The 19,811-nt window shown below is 37.6% G+C and overlaps 1 protein-coding gene across 9 annotated transcripts in view; it reads left to right on the top strand.

Annotated features, from left to right (window-relative positions):
- Nucleotides 1–19,811, top strand: part of Mllt10 (MLLT10 histone lysine methyltransferase DOT1L cofactor) — a 177,508-nt gene that overhangs the window by 128,056 nt on the left and 29,641 nt on the right. For 8 of the 9 annotated variants that reach the window (XM_010619837.3, XM_019206869.2, XM_019206868.2 and 5 more), the window contains 2 exons: nt 5,550–5,594; nt 6,333–6,365. In XM_010619837.3, the coding sequence (XP_010618139.1) occupies nt 5,550–5,594; nt 6,333–6,365 (78 nt within the window). The remainder of the gene's footprint in view (nt 1–5,549; nt 5,595–6,332; nt 6,366–19,811) is intronic. The other variant, XM_019206866.2, reaches the window with a different exon arrangement.

The raw sequence follows: 19,811 nt of genomic DNA, 5'->3' as shown, positions 1-19,811 counted from the left end.
TTTTTTTTTTTTTTTTTTTTTTTTTTTTTTCTCCTTTTTTGGTACCAGGGATTGAACTTGGGACCTTGCGCTTGTGAGGCAGGTGGCAGAATCATTGAGCTAACCCTGGCCCCTCCCATATAAGAAATATCCCATATAAAATGTATTTTTGGAGTATGTATTTGGTTAGAGTTTTTTAGCTTCCTTTCTCTATAAATTTCATTTTTAGTCTTTATTTTCTAAATAATTTCTCCAATAAAGCTTATGAGTTACTCTGGAATATTTTTCCAGTGATAAGTGATGTAATAAAATTTAGTAATCAGACTTTTAGTTGTCTGAAATGATTTGATTTTTGTTTTCCAGTATGTTTACTGATTTTACCATTTTTAATATAATATAAGCAAGTTTGTATATATCGTTATTCTCACCATTGGGATGCTTTTGTATCTTCAATTTGTTATGAATATTTTTAATTAAAAAATTAATGGAAATGCAGACCCTTAGCAGTTTTAATATTAACAGAAATTGTGAAATAAATCATTTTTAATACATAGTGACTGTAAACTTCACCTCTCTTCTGGATTTAGATTTCTGATTGTTGAAAGAATGAGATTTTTAGTGAATATAAACTATTATAGATTATATCTATTAGTTGGTGGGGAAGAGAGGTAAGAAATGGTGCAGAAAAAGAAATGTTCAGTGAAGAATGTCCATTATATTTTGTATTGTATATTTTACAAATGAGACTGTTGAAGTTTTTTTTAGTGGTGCATGTACTGTATAACTTTAGTAAGGAAATATAAGAAGAACTATTCCAAGAGAATTGAGTATATGATTATGTGAAGTTAGATGTGAGAAATAGCCTCTGTTACGTGTTCAGTTCTGTTAAATGCTTTCTTTATATTATCCTAGCTAACAACTATAGTATTAATGAAGTGCTATTAATGCCTCTATGTTACAACCAGGAAAATGGAAGCTTTGAAAAATAAGTTGCCCAAGATCACATAGCCAAGAATTTCTTTGTTTCTTAGAGATAGTTTTGGTGCCTGTGGTGGACTTGTTTGCCCTACTTTTAATTTTCTTTCAGAAATAAGTGGAAAGATTGTTTCAGACAATTAGTAGCTTTATGGGGCATTCTAGAGCAGGATGTTTCATCCGTTTCATATTGGACCAGTTTGATTGGGCAGATTCTTTGTATATAGTGCTGCATTGTAGAATTGTTACCAGAATCCCAGCACCCTGCCCATTAGGCCAGTAGCACTCTCTTCCATTTCAGTCAGAAAAGAAATCTGGCATTTCTTCTGGTGAGAACTACTGTTTTAAAGGTGGAAAAGATAAAATAGATTACAGTTAGATTTAAATATATTACACATTGAATAGACTTTTTTTGGTACCAGGGGTTGAACTCGGGATCTTATGCTTGTGAGGCAGATAGTGGAACCACTAAGCTAAATCCCCGGCCCTGAATAGACATTTTTATTTGTATGTCTCCTTTGAGATCAGAAGGGCTTAGCAATAAATTCTAGGGTAAGACAAAAAGTAAGTGTAAAAAAGTTATGCAGAAACTTTGGATTCACAAGAAGCATAATAATCACACAGTCACCTGAGAAAATTAAGCCTCTGTCTACTTTTAGGAGAGAGATCTTCAGTGATTCCCTAAGGTTTTGAAGCATAGTCTGAAAATTCCTGAGTTTCAGAAGTTCAATATAAATGTTTATCTGAGACACACCCTCAAATTAGTGGAATTAAAATACTGGTTTACATGGCCTGAAGATATTTTACTCCCTGACACAGATTTTGGGAGATCGCAGACATTGGAAGTAGTGTCCTTATGGGATAATTACTCTCAGAGGGCAGCTTTAATGGTCCATCGGTAGCTGAAATGATGAAGTTTGTATATTTCTTCTACTTCATTTGTAGATAGTCATATTAATTGAGGGGAAAATTATTGTGGTTATTATTTTACAAAGTGTAAATGAATTAAATTTAACTTGATAAATTCTGTTAGAAATCATTCTGAAGATGATAGTCTCTTAAATCAGGAGTTAGATTACCCTCTCAACTGTTAGAGATAATATATTCTTAGTTTTATGCATTTTAATAAAAGTTTTATGACTAGATCATTTTCTTACCAATAAACTTAGTAGTAAAACTTAGTAGTAAACTTAGTAGTAAAGTCTCCTTGTCTTGGGTAAATGTCATACTATATAGGAATTATGCTTCGTAAGCCTAAGAGTAAGTGAAGAATTGCTAACTGCTGGTGAACACTTGGTGTGGATTACACACACTTTGTTAAGCCCTGAGAAAACGGTGTTATGACTCATTATTTAGAACAAGGGGGAAATAGCACAACTGTAAGTGGTGGTGGTATGTATTCCCATGATTTGAGAGTGATTTAGTAATGAAATTCAATACATTTACCGATGAGGGTCTAAAACTACACTGGTCTTAAAGTAAGTCTTATTACTAAGCTTACTATGAGCAAATTATGTTAATTTTTCCTTTAATTTTAAATTGCAGAATTGCTTAGTAACTGCTAAACTGAAACTCCTGAAGTAGGAAGGAGGAAATGTATACTGTTGCACTACATCAGTAATTTTTTTTGATGATGTTCTTTTTAAAAGATTGATTTGCTTTAGTGACAGTTTGCTAATTTAGTGGTGGTGAAGGTGACTTTTAAAGCCTGTGTTGGCATGGTGTTAGATGTCATGTCTACTGTCCTACTGCCTTCGTGAAGGCAGGGTTCTATTTGTTCACCACTGTGGTTATAGATGTTTGTTCTAGTAGCTCCAGATCAAATTAGAACAAAAACTCCTAGATTAGATGAGGAAATTACAGAGGCTCTATCTAATCAAGATTTGGATTGTAAGGTTTTTGTTTTGAATTGAAATACATCCTGATAGTGGCCCACTGCAGGGAGTTTGAACAACCCAGGTGGGCGTGTTCAGTGTGGTGGGCTGCAGAGCATCGGCAGCTGCTGTGGTCTTCCTACCCTTGCAAGTGCTAGCAAGTTTGCCATCACTGCTGGACTTGCAGTGAGTTACAGAAAATGCAAAATTAATGTTTTGAATGACTGCGACAGGTTGTAAATTTTTGTCTTATAGATTATATTAGACTACTGACTCAGTTCTTTCCTACAGATATGTTTTGGGATTTGAATGTTAGGTAACTGATTTTTTGATGCATTGGAAATTAGTACTACAGCATTTGGTGTTAAACTTGTTTTTCCTCTTTCCTATTTATGTTTACATTATAAGAATTTATGATTTACTAAAGCGAAAGCTTGACAATGTATTTTTCTTTACAAAAATAAAACTGATGGTCTAATATTACCTTTTTCTTTTCTTTACCTTGGTACTTGGGATTCAATCCAGGTTGTTTGCACTGAGCTGTATCCTCAACCCTTTTTATTTTTATCTTGATTTCATCTGGCATTCTTGCTAAGTTGTCTGGGCAGCACTTGAATTTGGGATCTTCCTGTCCTAGCCTTAACTTCTTTTCTTGTGGCACCTTGTGTCTTTTCAAAATACATGGTTCTCGGACCGGGAATTTAGCTCAGTGGTTCCGCCCCTGCCTTGGAAGCGCAAGGACCTGAGTTCGATAGCTGGTACCAAAAAAAAAAAAAAAGATTTCAAAATACATGGTTCTCCATTTAAAAATCTGTTTCAGGTTTTTAAATACAATGCTGTCTGTCGTACCATTCCTAAAATAAGATATTTGAAAACCCTTTTCAGTGCTGAGATTCCTTTTTAGTGGTGATAAGTGTGCTACAAAAGGAGACTTTGGAGATTCTCTTTTGGTGGTGATCACTTTCAAAAGAGATAAGTTGTGAGTATGAATGGATCTCATAATTCCCATCCCCCCTTCTAATGAAAGTAAAGTACTTAGGCTGAGCGTGGTGGCGCACGCCTATAATCCCAGCACTCGGGAGACTGAGGCAGGAGGATCGCTGTTAGTTCGAGACCAGCCTGGGCTACATAGTGAGTTCCAGGTCAGTCTCAACTACATAGTGAGACCCTGTCTCAAAAAACCAAAAAAAAAAAAGTAAAGTATTTAAAGTTTTCATTTGAGCCTTTGTATCCATCAAAGAGTTCTTATTAAACATAACTATCATATGATTTAGATTGGTAAAATGAAACATGTCTTTGAGGTAAAATGTTTTCATTAATGCTAGTGATTCTATGAAAAAAGTAATAGGTACAAATATTAGCCTAGTAAGCTGTTAATAGTTGTTACTAAGAAAGTCTTATAGAGTAGAAGAAAATACAGTAAGCATACCTGGAACATTTCTTACTGTTTCAGTTCATAACTGTGTGCCTTGATTATCTGAGGTTGCAAGTGAAATTGCACAGAGCATTTATACTGCTGACACCAGGTTATATCTTGGACTTTTTCTTTTGGAAAACCTGGTTTTGTTTTGTTTTATTTGATGATGTTTTGAAACAGGGTTTTATATAGTTCAATTGGGCTTTTAACTCACTGTGTAGCCCAGGGTGGCTTCAAACTCATGGTGATTCTCCTGCCTCAGCCTCCCATGTTGTTTTGATCTTTGACGAGTTGGCCTTATATCATGGTTGTCTTTCTATAAAGTGCCATCACCAAAGGAATCCGTCTTTGCAGTAAGCCAGGGTATTTGAGTCACAGTCTTGGTCCTTGTTTTGTCAGTTATTGTTTTTTGTTTTACAATACTATATAGAAATTTATTTGCCACATTCATGGCAGCTTCTACTTAGCGCAGCATTTTATTGTTTCAGGCCAACATTTGTTTTCTTCGTTTAGTTGAAATAAAAGAATAAGAGCAGGGCTGGGGATTTAGCTCAGTAGTTCGGTGGCCTGCCTTGCAAGCGCAAGGACCCGAGTTCGATCCCCACCCAAAAAGAATAAGAGCAATGTATATTGTTTTTGCAAAAGTGAGGTTACAAGGAAGTGAACTGGGTATAGTTCAATAACCTTTATACTGTTACATAAGCCATACTGGATTTGTTGTATAAGTATCACCATTTAAAAATTGTAATTTCTAAACTAGGTGTGGTGGTGTACTCCTGTAATCCCAGTACTTGGGAAGGCTGAGGCAGGAGGATTGCTCTGAGTTTAAGGGCAGCCAGAACTACATAGCGAGACCCTGTCTCACCCCCCCCCATTAAAAATTGTATTTTGGGGGGGGTTAAAATATCATTAACCTTTTTTTTGTTTTTATGAGATAGAGTCTCACTCTTAGTGACTTCATTACTAAGTAGTTCAGGCCGGCCTTGAACTCTCAGTGATCCTCCTGCCTCAGCCTCCTGAGTGCTGCGATTATATTCAGACATTGTTCTACAAATTCATTTGTAAGCCCTTAGGGGTCTCCTCACTCCCCCCCCCCAAGACATTTGCACACCCCTTAATGTTTGTGAAAATTCTGTGATGCATGTATGACTCCCCTCCTACCCCACATACTCCAGCTGTTCAGCTGATAGTTTGGCCCAGTCAACTAGATTTTCAGATGAATTCCCTCCACTTTTCTAACCTCCTTTTCTTCCCCGAGTCATGGCAGTTTCTTTGCTGATTTCCTTTCTTCTCCCTCCCAACAGAAATTTCCACACAGTATCGGCACGATGGAGCTTGTCCAACAACTAGTAAGTTGCCCACGTGGGCTCTTTTGATTCTTTAGTGCTTTTCCTAGGGTATTGTACCACCTTTGAACTTCTAACTTTTATTTCCCAAAATGCAGTTTATTCTTAATTGAAAATTCTTCTCCTACAAAGATATATTAATGTACTGTTTTGTCCTGTGTTCAGGATCTGTGTTACTGTCCGATCATGAGCAAACTGTAATCATTATTGGTCTTTTAGTATAGCTCTTCCATTGTAGAATTGTGACTTCTGCCCCTTGATGAAATACCATTGTTTTAATGTTAATTTTTCAGTATTTTACATTGTTGTTAGGTAACTTTCTTGCTTAGATCTCGATGTATATTGAGTCCTCTACTGAAGTCTAGGAAATGAGAATGTTTGGGAGGGTTGCATGATACATGTTGAAGTTTTTCTAATATGTATCATTGAGCGTACCTGAAGGTAAATTTGCTTATGTAGAGCGACATCCTGTACGGACTCATTTTTACCAGGAAGTTGCATAGATTACTAAGCATTTTTTTTAAAAAAGTAATTAAAATACTGTATATTGGTAAGTCGAGTACAATGTTTAGAAATTTATATACTATGTAAAAAGTAAGTGAAGCTTGCAGTTGTAATAATTCAAGCAGTAATACCTGACTTCCTGAAATTTCATTATACTGATTCAGTCTATGCCATTGTATTTCTTTTCTGTTTTTGAAAATGATCTTAACCTGAAGTCCTTTTTTCCTTACTTAAAAGCTTTCTCAGAGTTGCTGAATGCAATACACAATGGTAAGTTTTACTAGCATCTTCTCTGGTGGTTGCCAGTTGAAAGCTAGTGTGTTGTGTGGATTGGGTGAAGCAGGAGCTGCGCATCTGCGCTCCAGGGGCTCCAGGGGCCTGTCAGCGTGGCTTTATTGTCTCCTGGTGAAGCAAAATGTTAAGTGTTTTAAATTTCTGAATGCCTCTGTGTTCTCAGATCCTTCCTGTAGTTTTTTTTTTTTTTTTGAGCTCCCTTTTGCTACACTGTGCTTAGTAGTCCCTGTATGAAGAATTTACTTGAAATATTAATTTCATTTTTTAAAGTTTTAGTTTGTTAATGTATTGAACACATAATTTTCCTTTTACATTTCATTTAAAAAATAAATGAGAAGTAGAATTTTAAATTGCACCTAGTTTGGTGCCGGTGGGGTTGCATTGTGTTGGATTCTGAATCAGTGCATAAGGCAAAAGCTACCAATTTTCACTTGCGCATTGTAATTACAATGAAGAACATTCTTTTAAAAATGTAAGGATTTTTTCAGTTTTTCTAAGACATTCTGTAATTTTGTACCTTTAGAAATATTCCTTGAGCCTACTTACTTTTGTTGATTTATTTTTTTAGTTATTAACTGACCTAACTCAATTGTTGTGCAAGACTGTTTCTATGATTTCAAGCAGTTTTCCATACATATTCTTTAACTTTGTGAAAGTTGGCCCACTTTGCAGATGTATTTTAGTTTGCTGTTGGTTTGTGCATGTCTGGATTATGTCCTCAGGTCACCAGTGGCTTGGGCTCAGACCAGTGCCTTCTGTGGTTAGGGGGCAGTCACGGTGGCAGCCCCCTGTGTGATGGTGTCACTGTCGAGTGTGTCCATTTATAACTTTTGCTTCCCTGTGCATGCTGTACCTGCAGAAGCTTTAAGAACCCGATAACAAAGAACTCGTATCTAGAGCAAAAAGAGATTGAAGCATTCTTAAGAATAACTAAACCTATTACCATTATTGGATAAAGAAGTACAAAAGCTGAAGAAATTTAATATATTTTTTGGTTTAGGTAGAGAAATTTAGACTTGCCCTTTTATTCTGGGTCTGTTAGGATTTAGAAGGTCAGATACACTTGGAATGAAGCAAAGAAAGGAGACTCTGAAATTTTGAGTTGTACCTGTGGGCGTGATTGCACACACCTGAATGCTAGCACTTGGGAGGCGGAGGCAGGAGGTTTGCCATGAGTTTTGAGGCCAGCGTGGAATACTAGCAAGACCCTGTCTCACAAAAACAAGCAAAAAAATAAATTAAAAAATTTAGTTTTAGATTACGTTTGAGAGAGAACTCTGCATTACTGTATTCACATGCTTTGTGTTTTCTCAGTCACAGAACAGAGAAAAGAAGTGGAATTTACATTTTTAGTTGCAAAGTCAAGTGTAAGATTGATCCCCAGAGAGCCCGGGATTTAGCTCAGTAGTTCTGCCACCTGCCTTGCAAGCACAAGATCCTGAGTTAGGTCCTGGTATTGTCCCCACCCCAGAAGAAAGGATTGATCCCCCAGTGAATGCTTGTAGGTTATTTCTCCATTCGTTCTTCAAAAACTAGACTTTGAGAAAAGCACAATCAAGTACACATAACAGATAGTTTTTAAAATTTAAGTTAGAGTTTTGTGTTTTAGCTGATACATAAGAATTATACCTATTAATGGGATAATGTGACGTTTCAGTGCATGTATACATTGTGTTTGAGTCAGGTTAAACATATCTCTTTGTACATTTATCATTTCTCTACAATGAAAGTTTTCTAAATCCCCCTTTCTGGTGTGTTTTGGAGACAGGGCTCTGTGTGTAGCCCTTAGCTTGTGATCCTCTGGCTGTGGCCTTCCCAGCGCTGGGTTTACAGGCACTAGTCCATTGTCATTATTACTTGTAGATAGTTACCCTACTGTACAGTAGCCCAACTCAACTTCTTGCTTCTGACTGTAACTTAATATCCAGTTGTCTTTCTTTTTAAGTTCACTAATGTTCAGCATTTTGGCATTGCTCAATGGATCTCCAGAACATTTCCATCTTGCAGTACTGAGGTGCTGAGCTTTGAAAGGGAAACTTCCCTTTCCCCATCTGGTGAAAGCATGCATCTTTGGTCCCCTCTTTCACCATAAGATGTTAGTGCTGGGTTTTGTGTAGATGCCCTTTATTAGGTTAAAAAAATTTGATTATTGATTTAAAATATTTGTTTTAGGCTTGTTGGTTTGTGTCTTCTTTTGTCAGTTTTGGTAGTTGTATGTTTGCCATTTCATCTATATTGCTTAGTTGGCATATGCTTATTCATAGTAAAAGGCCTTTTTTTGGAATTGGTAAGGATGGTAATAATCTCATTCTTGATTTTTAGTAAATTAAGTCTCTCGATCAGTCTACTTGATGGTTTGTACTTTTGTTGATCTCTCAGATAACTAACAAGGGTTTGTTAATTTTGTCATTTTCCTATGTTTTATCTTGGCTCTTAACGTTTTTTTAAAATTTAAAATTTTTTTTTGTTTTTTTGAGACAGGGTCTTACTATGTAGTTGAGACTAACCTGGAACTCACTATGTAGTCCAGGCTGGTCTCCCTGCCTCAGCACAGCTATCCTCCTGCCTCAGCCTCCCGAGTGCTGGGATTACAGGTGTGTGCCACCATACCCGGCTTGCTCTAATTGTTTTATTATTTCCTTCCTTCTGCTTACAGTGATTTAGTTTGTTGTTCCTCTAGTTCTCTCTCCTCCTGCCTCAGCCTCCCGAGTGCTGGGATTACAGGTGTGTGCCACCATACCCGGCTTGCTCTGTTTTATTATTTCCTTCCTTCTGCTTACAGTGATTTAGTTTGTTGTTCCTCTAGTTCTCTAAGGTCCAAGTTAGGTTATTGATTTGAGATCTTTTTTTTCCTTTCTGAAGGTAAGCCTTTACAGCTACCCATTTCTGAGATTGTCTCAGTATCTTACAGTTTCTTTGGTTACTCCTTAATAATTTTTCCCTTATTATTTTCTTCTCTTTTACTTCCTATACCAAGCATATTCGATTGGAGAATATCTTATAACTACTTAGAGCTTCAACTATCACTTGTATTTGATTTTTTCATTATTCATTAGTCTGTGCCTTCTAGACATTTAGTTACTGGGGGATTGATGTTGGATCCTTGTGCCTTGTGAGGCAGCTGCTGGAACCACTGAGCTAAAGCCCCAGCCTGATGATCATTTATTTTAAAAAATTTTTCTTGTGCTTTACCAGTTTACCATTTTCTAACTTTTTATTTCCATATGTTGCTTGGTCAAGTCTTATACGTTGTGTCATCTCAGTTTTTCCAGCGAGGTCTTAACCTTTACTCTATTATCCTGTCGCTTCCTTAGATGCTACCAGAATTGATGTTTTGTTTAAAGTGCACACAACCAGGTTTCACTTTCTTACAGAATCTTTTGGTACTTAGGGGATAAAATTATAACCCTTAACATAGCATATGGAGCTTTTCATACCTGATGCTTACCAGGTTCTGTAGTTTCATCCTCCCAGAATTACACTGCCATGTCAATTACTTGTAGTTTCCTGATATGCTATACTAGTATTTGTAAAATATGTAACTTAAGGTTTTTGTTATATATGATGTGTGTCCTTCTTCTGAGTTCTTGTGACTAGTAAAAATTGTTTTTGGGTGGAACTGGGGACTAAACCCATAAAACGAAGCACAGTTTTTATCTCCTGCAAACTGTGTTGACTTTTTTTTTTGGTACTGGGGATCTGTACTCTGGTCCTTGCACTTGTGAGGCCAGTGGCAGAACCTCTGAGCTTAAATCCCTGGCCCTTGACTGTTTTTGATAATAACACTTTTTTAAAAATACTTTTGCAATCTTTTTTTGTTTTTTGTTTTTTTGGTACTGGGGATCAAACTCAGGAACTTACACTTGCGAGGCCGGCAGTGGAACCACTGAGCTAATTCCCCCGGCCCCACTTTGGGATTCTTGTACGTGGTGTTGTATATACTTTCTCCAGTATGCCTCTTATTATTTTTCCAAACAATCATTTATGTTTCTGTGATCTATATCTTAGACTTATTTATCTCTTATTTGTGAAATTGTATCTCTTATAAGGCAGTTGAGGGCCAGGGATGTAGCTCACTGGTGCTGTGCCTGCCTGACAAGCACAAAATCCTGAGTTTTTTGTCCCTGGTACTGAAGGAAAACAACTAACGGTTGAGACTCTGGAATGTTTTCATCATTTACTCTCTCTCTCTTTTTTTTTTTTTTTTTTTTTTTACACAAAACATTATAAAATAAAATTTTACTGCTTTGCTGAAGCAGTTTCATTGTTCTAAAAAAATGAATAAAAATATAAAGATCAAAGAACTGTTAATAGTCAGACACCGAGGGTAAGTGGACATCTTGATCTCTCTCTTTGTGACTTAGAGCTTACTGGTAATTGTTATTTAGAACCTCACCAATGCAAAGAAAAATATTCACTGATCTCATCGATTTCACTTATTGTACATTTAAATTTCTTTTACTTATGACACTTCAGGTTTGTTGTGACTGTTCTAATTAAACAGATCTCATTTAATGAAGTGATAATGTTAACCAGCTCTTCATATGTCTTCTGTAGGATGAGTATAGTGTGAGTGCTTATTGATTAGAGGTAAAGTTCTTCCTCAAGGGTAAGATTGTACTCAGATTTGTCAAGACTAGTTTGTAGGAAATGGGATCTTTGTTCTTTACCATGTGTCCCCTTTGTATTTCAAGAAAAGTTTTCAGCTGTGGGTAGGAACCGAAGGAAAAGAGTGAAGTAGCCCTGATGCAGAAGTGTGGCACATTGAGGACCACTTGTGAGTCCCTGTGTGTAGTGAAGTATTACTGATGGCCCAAGTGAGTTGTCACCTGTGAGGAGCATGGAGCTTGAGAACTCTCTATCTGAGTCAGCTGTGGGGCGTCTTCGAGCTTTCAATGACATGGACAGCCCACTGCAACACTCCTGCTGTAGGTTCACCATCGCTCATCTAGGTTGTTCTAGATCTGATATTTCCCTTTAATCACAAGACTTATTTTTCCTTCTTGAAGAAATGATTAAGAAATGCTTATATAGCATATTTCTATATGCTTATACCATTAAGTCCCATCCCAGGATATTACAAATGCCGCAGACTTTGTTCCAGTGTACACAACTTGTGACTCACACGTAGGAAGGGGTAATTGGGGCAGAAAAGGGATCGTAGGCCTCTGGTGGTAGCAGTTTGGAATGAAACCCTGAAGAGAGTTATGTGAAAGAAAAAAATAAAAAAAGCCAGACTTTAGAATTGCTTTTTTGAATCGTCATCTTAAAAAACAAGAAAGTATTACGTTTTTTTGTAGCAATTTCAAGGGTTTGGAAATGGTTATAACTTCTTAAGGAGATAAGTTTGAGGGACACACACACATGATAAAATGGCATAGAGCTGTGGACAGGGTCTTGAACAAGCCTGTGAAGGAAGTAATTCTGTTGGTATATTATACAACCTGCTATTATGTAGTATAACACACTATAGATGAGATGGTGAGACCTTTCCCATTTCACAGCATCCGAACTACATTGTCACTATTGGCTCCTGGAAGATAGGTTCAACTGTGATAAAGGCACTGCGATACCATTTGGTTGGTGAGTGAGCCACTGAGGAGAAGTAGTAACTTTCATTACTATTGTAATGAAATTTACTGCTGTAAAGCCAAATGAACTTACAAGTGCCTGGTTGAATTGCAAAAGAGGCAGGCCTGAAAATCCCTATTCAGTGAAGGAAGTAGTGTAAATGGAAGTGAATTATATGAGAAAGTTTTCTAAATTATGGGATAATGCCATTACTCTTTTATTTAGAGTGCTTGTAATGACTAAATTTACATATGGTTGTGTTTTTTGAACTCTGTTGTCTCCCCTTTATCCTCACTATTGTCTTAAGTTCCTCACTTTGTCACGGTAGTGTTTAGGAATTGGTTATTGTAAAAAGCCAAAATTAGAATGTGTATTTCCTTCAGACAGAGATGACACTTCTGCTCTAACCAAGCAGGAGCTTAAATCCATAGATATGTACCAGGCTTGGTTGTAAAGGTAATAATTCTAAGTTGATTCTCGGGCATGGAAAGCTTCCCATACAGAATGGTACAAGAGGCTTGTAGTTAAGAGTACAAAATGATGCCTGAAAGAATTTATTCATAATCTTGAATAGGAGATGGGATGGACTATGTTACCATGTTCTTATTGTTAAATATATTTAGATTTGTCATATTGCATTAAGACGTAGTAGGTGAATTTTCAGATTCCTAAAACTGACACCTTTTAAAGGACAGGGTATGTAGGTCTTTTAGAACTCTTTGTACATATTTATTGACAGAAAGAAGAATAGGAGACCTTACTATGTGATGTGTAGGAATTCTCTGTTCAACGTATTACTCAGATACTTGGCTTAGTGGACAGTGAGTGTGTGTATTCTGAATTAGAGAATGGGAATCCACTACCCTTTGCATCTGTTCCACCCCTTTCTCTAGCCTCCTTAGTTTTCATGTGGCGATAACATCGATCTTACAGGCTGTGAGAACTGCAGTATGGAATTTCCCTTTTCAAAGCTCAGCCATTTCCCATTTGATAAGCATTTGGGGAGAGAGAGAGGGAGAGTTTTTTTTCCCCCAGATAGGCCTTACTGTGTAACCCTGGCTGGCCTCAAACTCTAGGTGAACCTTCTGCCTTAGCCTCTTTAAGTTCTTTCTGTGTGTAAGATCCTTACTAGTTGCTTTGGGGAAATAAGTGTATATACCATAAATCGATTCTGCCTCTTGGGAACACATAATCTAGAAGGAAGAAAAATGTTTAGTAATAGCAGTTTTCTGGGGATAGATATAGTTACAACATTTTTCATGATCTATAGTACAAAAGAAATTCAGAGTCAAGAAAAATTACTTTCTGTTGAAGGAACAAGATGTCTAGAGAATATAACATTTGACCTAATGCTTAAAATGTGTTGTAGAATTTAACTCTTGGTGGTAAGGAGCACAGCCAGACTCCCAGTCTCAGATACATGGTTGACACAAGCAGTTGCACAGAAGTGTAATGTGTAATGCACAGGCTGTGTGAGGTGACCAATATTGATGATTTGAAAGGAAATCCTGAAAAATAACAGCCTTAGCTATTAGGCCAAGAGATCAAAAGTAGTTGGTATTGAGTTAGGAAAAAGACAATAAAACCTTTGTTCTTCCAGAGGGTTTGTCTGACATATAAGATTGGAAAGAATTTATGTTGGGTCAGGGAAACCAAGTTGATTTTTGTTACCGAGAAATATTTGAAGGCCTGCATGAAGGTCGTGGAACTCAGACTGGTGAGAAGTGGAAATGAAGTACCCGGATGCACCGGTACAGGTGTGAGTGAACTGAGTGACAAGAGCTGGAAGGAGGCTGTGTATTTACCAGTAAGATAATCAACAGGCAAGTGAATAGAATCCTAACAGGGAGCTCGGTCACAGCTGAGAAGTGTTGGTAAATGTGACAGAGGAAGAGACTGGATCGGGTTTATTTTAAAACGGGGAAGTTGTCAGGTGGAAAGGAAGTCTCTAGGGAAATAAAGAATTACGATTCAAGAGAAGGGTATTTGACAGACCACGAATGTGGAGCAGATGGGATGAGATCAGACAACAAGTAAAATATTCAGCCATCTTTAAGGACTGTAGAGGGAATAGCTGTGGCAGTATTTAGTATTTTAAAATAAAACTTACTGCATTTCTGTTTTTTAAAAAAGCCTCCAAAGTTTTGATTTAGTGAAAGTTTAGTAGAAAATTGAAAAATTTCCACTAAAATTTCAGGTATATGTACTAAGTTGAGTAAGTTTACAAAAGTCATCATCCATAGTGTCCGTCAGAGCAGTGCTATAATGATGAGAGTAGTATATGATCCTTGTCTGTGTTGATTCTTCTGAGCTGTATTTTCTTCTGTAATTGTGTCTCCTGAGTTTTCTACCTCTTCTCCTCTGTGTTTTTGTGTGAAATACTGTATCCTGTTTAGGAGTTAAGAGTGTGTGAGCCTGTCTCTCATCATCTTCTCTTCCTTCTTAAAAATCACTCACCAGGTGCGACCTAAATAGTTTTTTCCCAATTAATTTGGAGCTTTCTGGACATCACTTATATTCAGTTTATTATTTTTAAAATCCATTTTTTTTTCTTAGCTGGGCATAGTGACTTGTGCTGTTTGGGAGTCTGAGATAAGTTTGCAAGACTGAGGCCAGTTCAGGCAACTCGTGTCTCAAAAAAAATTTTTTTTTGTACCAGGGATTGAATTTAAGACTCTGCACTTCTGAGGCAGGTGGCAGCACCACCACCTCATCTTCAAAAAAATTTTTTTTGAAAAAGGCCAGGCATGTACCTCAGTGCTGTCTGGGTTTAATCTCCAGAACTTTGAAAAGAAAAAGAGAAGCCATTTTTCTTTTTCTTATGGGTATAGCATTGGTTGAAATCCTTATCATTTCAGGCATACATTATAATAATCTTTTTTTAAATTAATATGCCTAGAGTTGATCAGGGGAGCTGACTCAATCCAGTATCTCAGAGATGCTGGTAGGGAAGAATGTCATTTAATTATTGATGATAAAAATGTAACTGTCAAGAATGTCAAATGTTGTTTGTGTGATTCTTCCTTAAAGTAATCATCTGGGGAAAACACATTATAATTGGAAGGTGCTTGCTTAGCGAATCTGACATCAGAATAAAGACAGATCAGTTTACAGATTATCACATGTTGATAGTTTTCTTTTCTCTGTGTGTAATGCAGTTAGTTGCTTTTCACATTAATGTTCAGTCATGCAGAAACTGTGCCTCAGTCACTTTGACTGCAGACCATGGAGACTTAGGGAGGCTGTGTCTGTGATGGCCAATACCACTCACTCCACACTCAGAGGATGATGTAATTTTAGGAGCTCTGAGTAGATCATGCACCCGTTCCTGATGGGAAGGATATGTGACAGCAAGATGCATGGAATTCTGCTTCTCAGATTTTCCCTATCCTTCTAATATTAGGAACACCTAGTACAGTATTCTCACTTTTAAAAAGTTTATATTGAGAATTATTCATGGTTTGGGAAACCAAAAAAGCCTTTCTTTCACCTATGTTGGCAATAATAAAAAGTCTCTCACCCAGTTCTATCCTGAAGGAAGTATAAGAGAGAAAACAAATCAGTGCAATAAATGTAATAAAAGGTTCTAATTTGAAACAAATACTAAAAAGAAACAGAGCCAGGGATGTAGCTCGGTGGTGGTGCTGCACCTGTCTATCAAGCACAAGGTCCCTGGTACTGGAGAGAGAGAGAGAAAGAAAAAAAAAAACAGAGAGAGACAAGTAGAAATTTTAGGTTTGAAAAACTAGAGTAGTTGATATAATAACACAATAAATGGGATAAATAACAGTGGATAAAACTGCAATAATTAATGAGTAAATCAGATTAAGCTCTAGAAAGAAAGGAGTCTTTCACAATGCAAGCTCATGTGTATTTGTTTGTAAAATAAGAACTACATAGAATGGAGGCCCACGTTAAATCCAACTGACAGGAGCCCAAGAAGGGGAAAGAAATAGAGAGGTGGAAATACTTCTAAGCAGTAATAGAGGAAAAGTGGGGGAGGGGTTAGACGAGACGATTTCAGTAGCCCAAGGAGTGCCAAAGGAAAAAGGTGGAAGGAAAACCTTACCTAGACACATGCTAGGAATAGTATGTAAGAATATTAAAGACGGAGAGAATTCTAAAGCATGGGGCTGTTCATGCTAAAGTGTCTTTTGGGGAGAGAGAGATCCAAAGGAACTTGGTAGACAGAAAAATTGGTTTCTGTCATAAGTAAACATATATAAAATGCCACATGCTCAATTTACAGAGGTATTTACCATAGCAAATAACCAGAAGTACTAGGACTGTACAATTACATTCATTTCTTGTAATACCTCCTGGATTTGATTTTTAGGTGATGTTTAGGAACTTTGTCTAGCAACTTGGAAGTATATGTGATATTTCTAGGACACTGCTAGTCAGCTTTCTGTCGCTATAACGGATACCTGAGGTAATTAATTGGCTTATAAAAACAAGCAGTTGGTTTGTTGGTTGCTTGGTTGGATTATTGGCTCACAGTGTTTTAGGTTTCAGTGTATGATTAGTTGACTCTTTTTGGTGAGGCAGCGAGCTGCAGAGTAGCCCTTTTACCTCAAGACCAAGAAGCCATGGGATAAAGGTCTTCTGTCACCCCCTGAGGACAGACTCCACATGACCTACAGACTTGCAAGAGCTTCTCTTTAAAGGTTTTACCGACTCTAATGTCGCCCTGGGGTGCAAGACTGAAACCCCTGGGCCTTTGGAGGACATTTAATATCCAAATGATAGAGCCAAGCATGGTGTAGACATTTGTAATCCTAGCGCCCTGGGAGAGGCTGAGGCAGGAGGATAGCAAGCAGGTTCAAGGCTGGCCTGAGCAGTTTAGCAATTGGTCTCAAAATGAAAAAGGGACTAGGGTGGTAGTTCAGTGTGAAGGCCCTGGGTTCAATCCCCAGCCTGCCTAAATACATACATACATACATAGTACAGTATAGTAGGCACCAAACCCAGAACACCTAAAATAATATATACACAATAAAGAACTCTCAGATTCTTAACTGTATGGTCCTTGTTTTATGGTGCTCAAACTTCTAGTTGAAGATTGAGAAATAATGATTACAGAATAAAGTGTTAGACTAAATTATCATAGTAGTTATATTAAAATTTAAGATTTCAGAGTTTTTTTTGTTTCCATTTTCTAAAATTGAAGGTGGTCTTTGCCGTCTGTGTTTTTATATAAAACATGGAAAATATTCATGAAGAATGACAAATTGTTTTAATAGCTGCCACATTATGGTCTTCATTTTGGCTGGCACTTTTTTCTCTTCCTAAATCTTCCTTCCAGTTTCCTTAGACTAAAGAAATAGGAAAAAAAAAATCACTGTGTAGTAGTATTTCATTGTTTTTTTTCCTTAATCACTGTGTAGTAGTATTTCATTGTTTTTTTTCCTTCGGTACTGGGGATGGAACTTAGGGCTTGCACTTTCCAGGCAGGCATGGCACCACTGAGCTACATGTAGTAGTATTTCTTGATGCTTCTTCACTTTTGGATTTATGTTTGGTATTAATTTTGATGTGTCACCTTATTAGTTGAAGTATTTGCTCCTTCATTAACCTGACTACCCACTTGTTTATACTTCATTCGAGTTAAGTGGCTCTAGAGGGGAAAAAAATTCTACCAAGTAGTACAAATTCTTACCGTTATAGATTCATGATTACCCAGGCTGACACTTAAATTACTTTGCAATATTTAATGTACTTCCCTAGGGTACATTTAGATTTTTATTTGAGGGGGGTATTGGGGATTGAACCTTGGGTTCTTGCGCTTGCGAGGCAGGTGGCACTAAGGTAAATCCCTGGCCCAGCACTTTTTTTTTGAGGGTGGTGTATCTGGGATCGAACAGCACTTATTTTTTGACATGACTCTTTAATTAAAAAATTTCTTCCGGCTGGGGATTTAGCTCAGCGGTCGGTGGCCTGCCTTGCAAGCCCAAGGACCCGAGGTCAATTCCTGGTAGGAAGAAAAACTTTTCTCCATACTTCCTTTTCCCTTTGCCCATCCCTAATATATTAGAAATTTTTCTTTTTTACTTTTGGAGGGGGGAATACCCAAAACAAGAAAATAAAAACCAAAAGCTGCCTTCTTTTCTCTTCTCTTCTTCTCTTCTCTTTTCTTTCTTTATTTTTTTGGTACCGGGGATCAAACTTGGGACCTTGCGCTTGCAAGGCAGGTTGGCAGCACCACTGAGCATATCCCTGGCCCCCTTCTCTTAACTCAGTTCTGCAACCTACTTGATGTCAGTTGCCAGGCTTGTGTGCATTCAGGGCCTGGTCCTTCCACCTGCTCTGGATCTTTCTTTTCTGTCTTGTGCAGACCATGTCATTGGAGTTTCCTTGCTCTCTCTTCCTTTTTCCCATGCACTGCATGTGTCATCATGTTCAGGTCCCCCACCGAGTGTACCACCTCAACAGCAACTGCCAGCAACACAGACCAAGCCCATACTCTGAGCACTGTGTTTGTGGTTTCGTGCCTGCCCCTCAGACTGCTGCCCACTCACGTATGAGTTCTTGTTTTTGTGACGTGTCTGTGTGTGACCATTCTTTTTTGGACTTGTGTTTCCTGATGGAGAGAATTTATGTCTTTGAATAGTTTTGGTCACAAATCCTGGCTATTGTATTTTTAATATCCTTTCCATTCTATCTCATGGAAACTTTTGTTAAACATACTTGGGCTTCATTTTTGCCCCGCGTGGTCGTTAACCTCTTCTATTTTCCATTTCTGTATCTCTCTGCTCTAGACTTGGGTAATTTCCCATTCTCCCTCTTTCTCCTTCCTTCCCTTCCATTTCTCCTTTCTCTTTTCTGTCTTCAGCTCAGTTTGTTTCACCTGACTATTGAGTAAACAATTTTAGTAAATGTGTTTTTGAATTTGTAGAAATTCTATAGTCTTTTAAAGATGGACTCAGTTTGGGCTTTTCTTTCTTTTGAAAAAGCATGTAGTTCTTTTTGTACATGTGCCAGGGATGTAGCTCAGCAGTGCAGTGCTTGCCTGGTGAGCATGAGGCCCTGAATCTGATTCCCAGCATCCCCCGATAAAGAAAAATAGTATCTTGAAGCAATCTTAGACTTTTAAAGAAATATGCAACTGTGGTTGAGAAAAACCTCCTTTTTATTCCCTACTTGAGTAAGTTGCTGACCCAGGGCCCTATCACCCCAGAATATTTACTTTCTCAGACAAGGAAGTTCTCCCACAGAAATCACACAGTACCTCTCCATAACAAGAAACTAACACTGCTTTGCTGCTCCTGTTTAGTCTTCTCAGCAGTTGTCTCAGTATTTGTGAAGATCACAGGTTATTTTGGATTCTATTTTTCATTATTAGATTCAGGTCCTGTTTTTTTTTTTTTTTTGGAGGGGCGGAAACAGCATAGAAGTCATTTTTTCATAACATTATTAGCTGGCACATAATCAGATTGGAAGGATGTAGGTATTTTATTTTTCCCTTCGTAACTAATAATTATTTTGTGGAGTAAATTGTGAGACCATGTAAAACATCTCACTATCACAGTTTCAGTCCATATCCGTGTGTGTTTATGGGCTGGCACAGGTTGTGATATATTGTTATGGAAGCTGATGATGTTTGTGGTGGTGTTCAAATCGTCTGCACAGTTGTCAGTGGAGAGCCCCTCTGAGCTAGCTCCCTGTTCCCTTTATACCTTCTCAGTATTCTCTGCTTCCTCTTTGACAGCAAATACATTAATTTACTTTGCTGCCATAAAAATAATCATAGGGTGCAGTGGTATAGGCCTATAGTTCCAGCACTTTGGGAGGCTGAGGCAGGAGAATCCCACGTTTCAGTCCAGCCTGGGCAATTTAGCAGCCGCAAGACCC

This window comes from Fukomys damarensis, unplaced genomic scaffold, assembly GCF_012274545.1.
Source record: "Fukomys damarensis isolate Sample0158 unplaced genomic scaffold, DMR_v1.0_HiC HiC_scaffold_37, whole genome shotgun sequence".
Lineage (NCBI taxonomy): Eukaryota > Metazoa > Chordata > Mammalia > Rodentia > Bathyergidae > Fukomys > Fukomys damarensis.
This window is presented reverse-complemented; position numbering and strand designations above follow the sequence as displayed.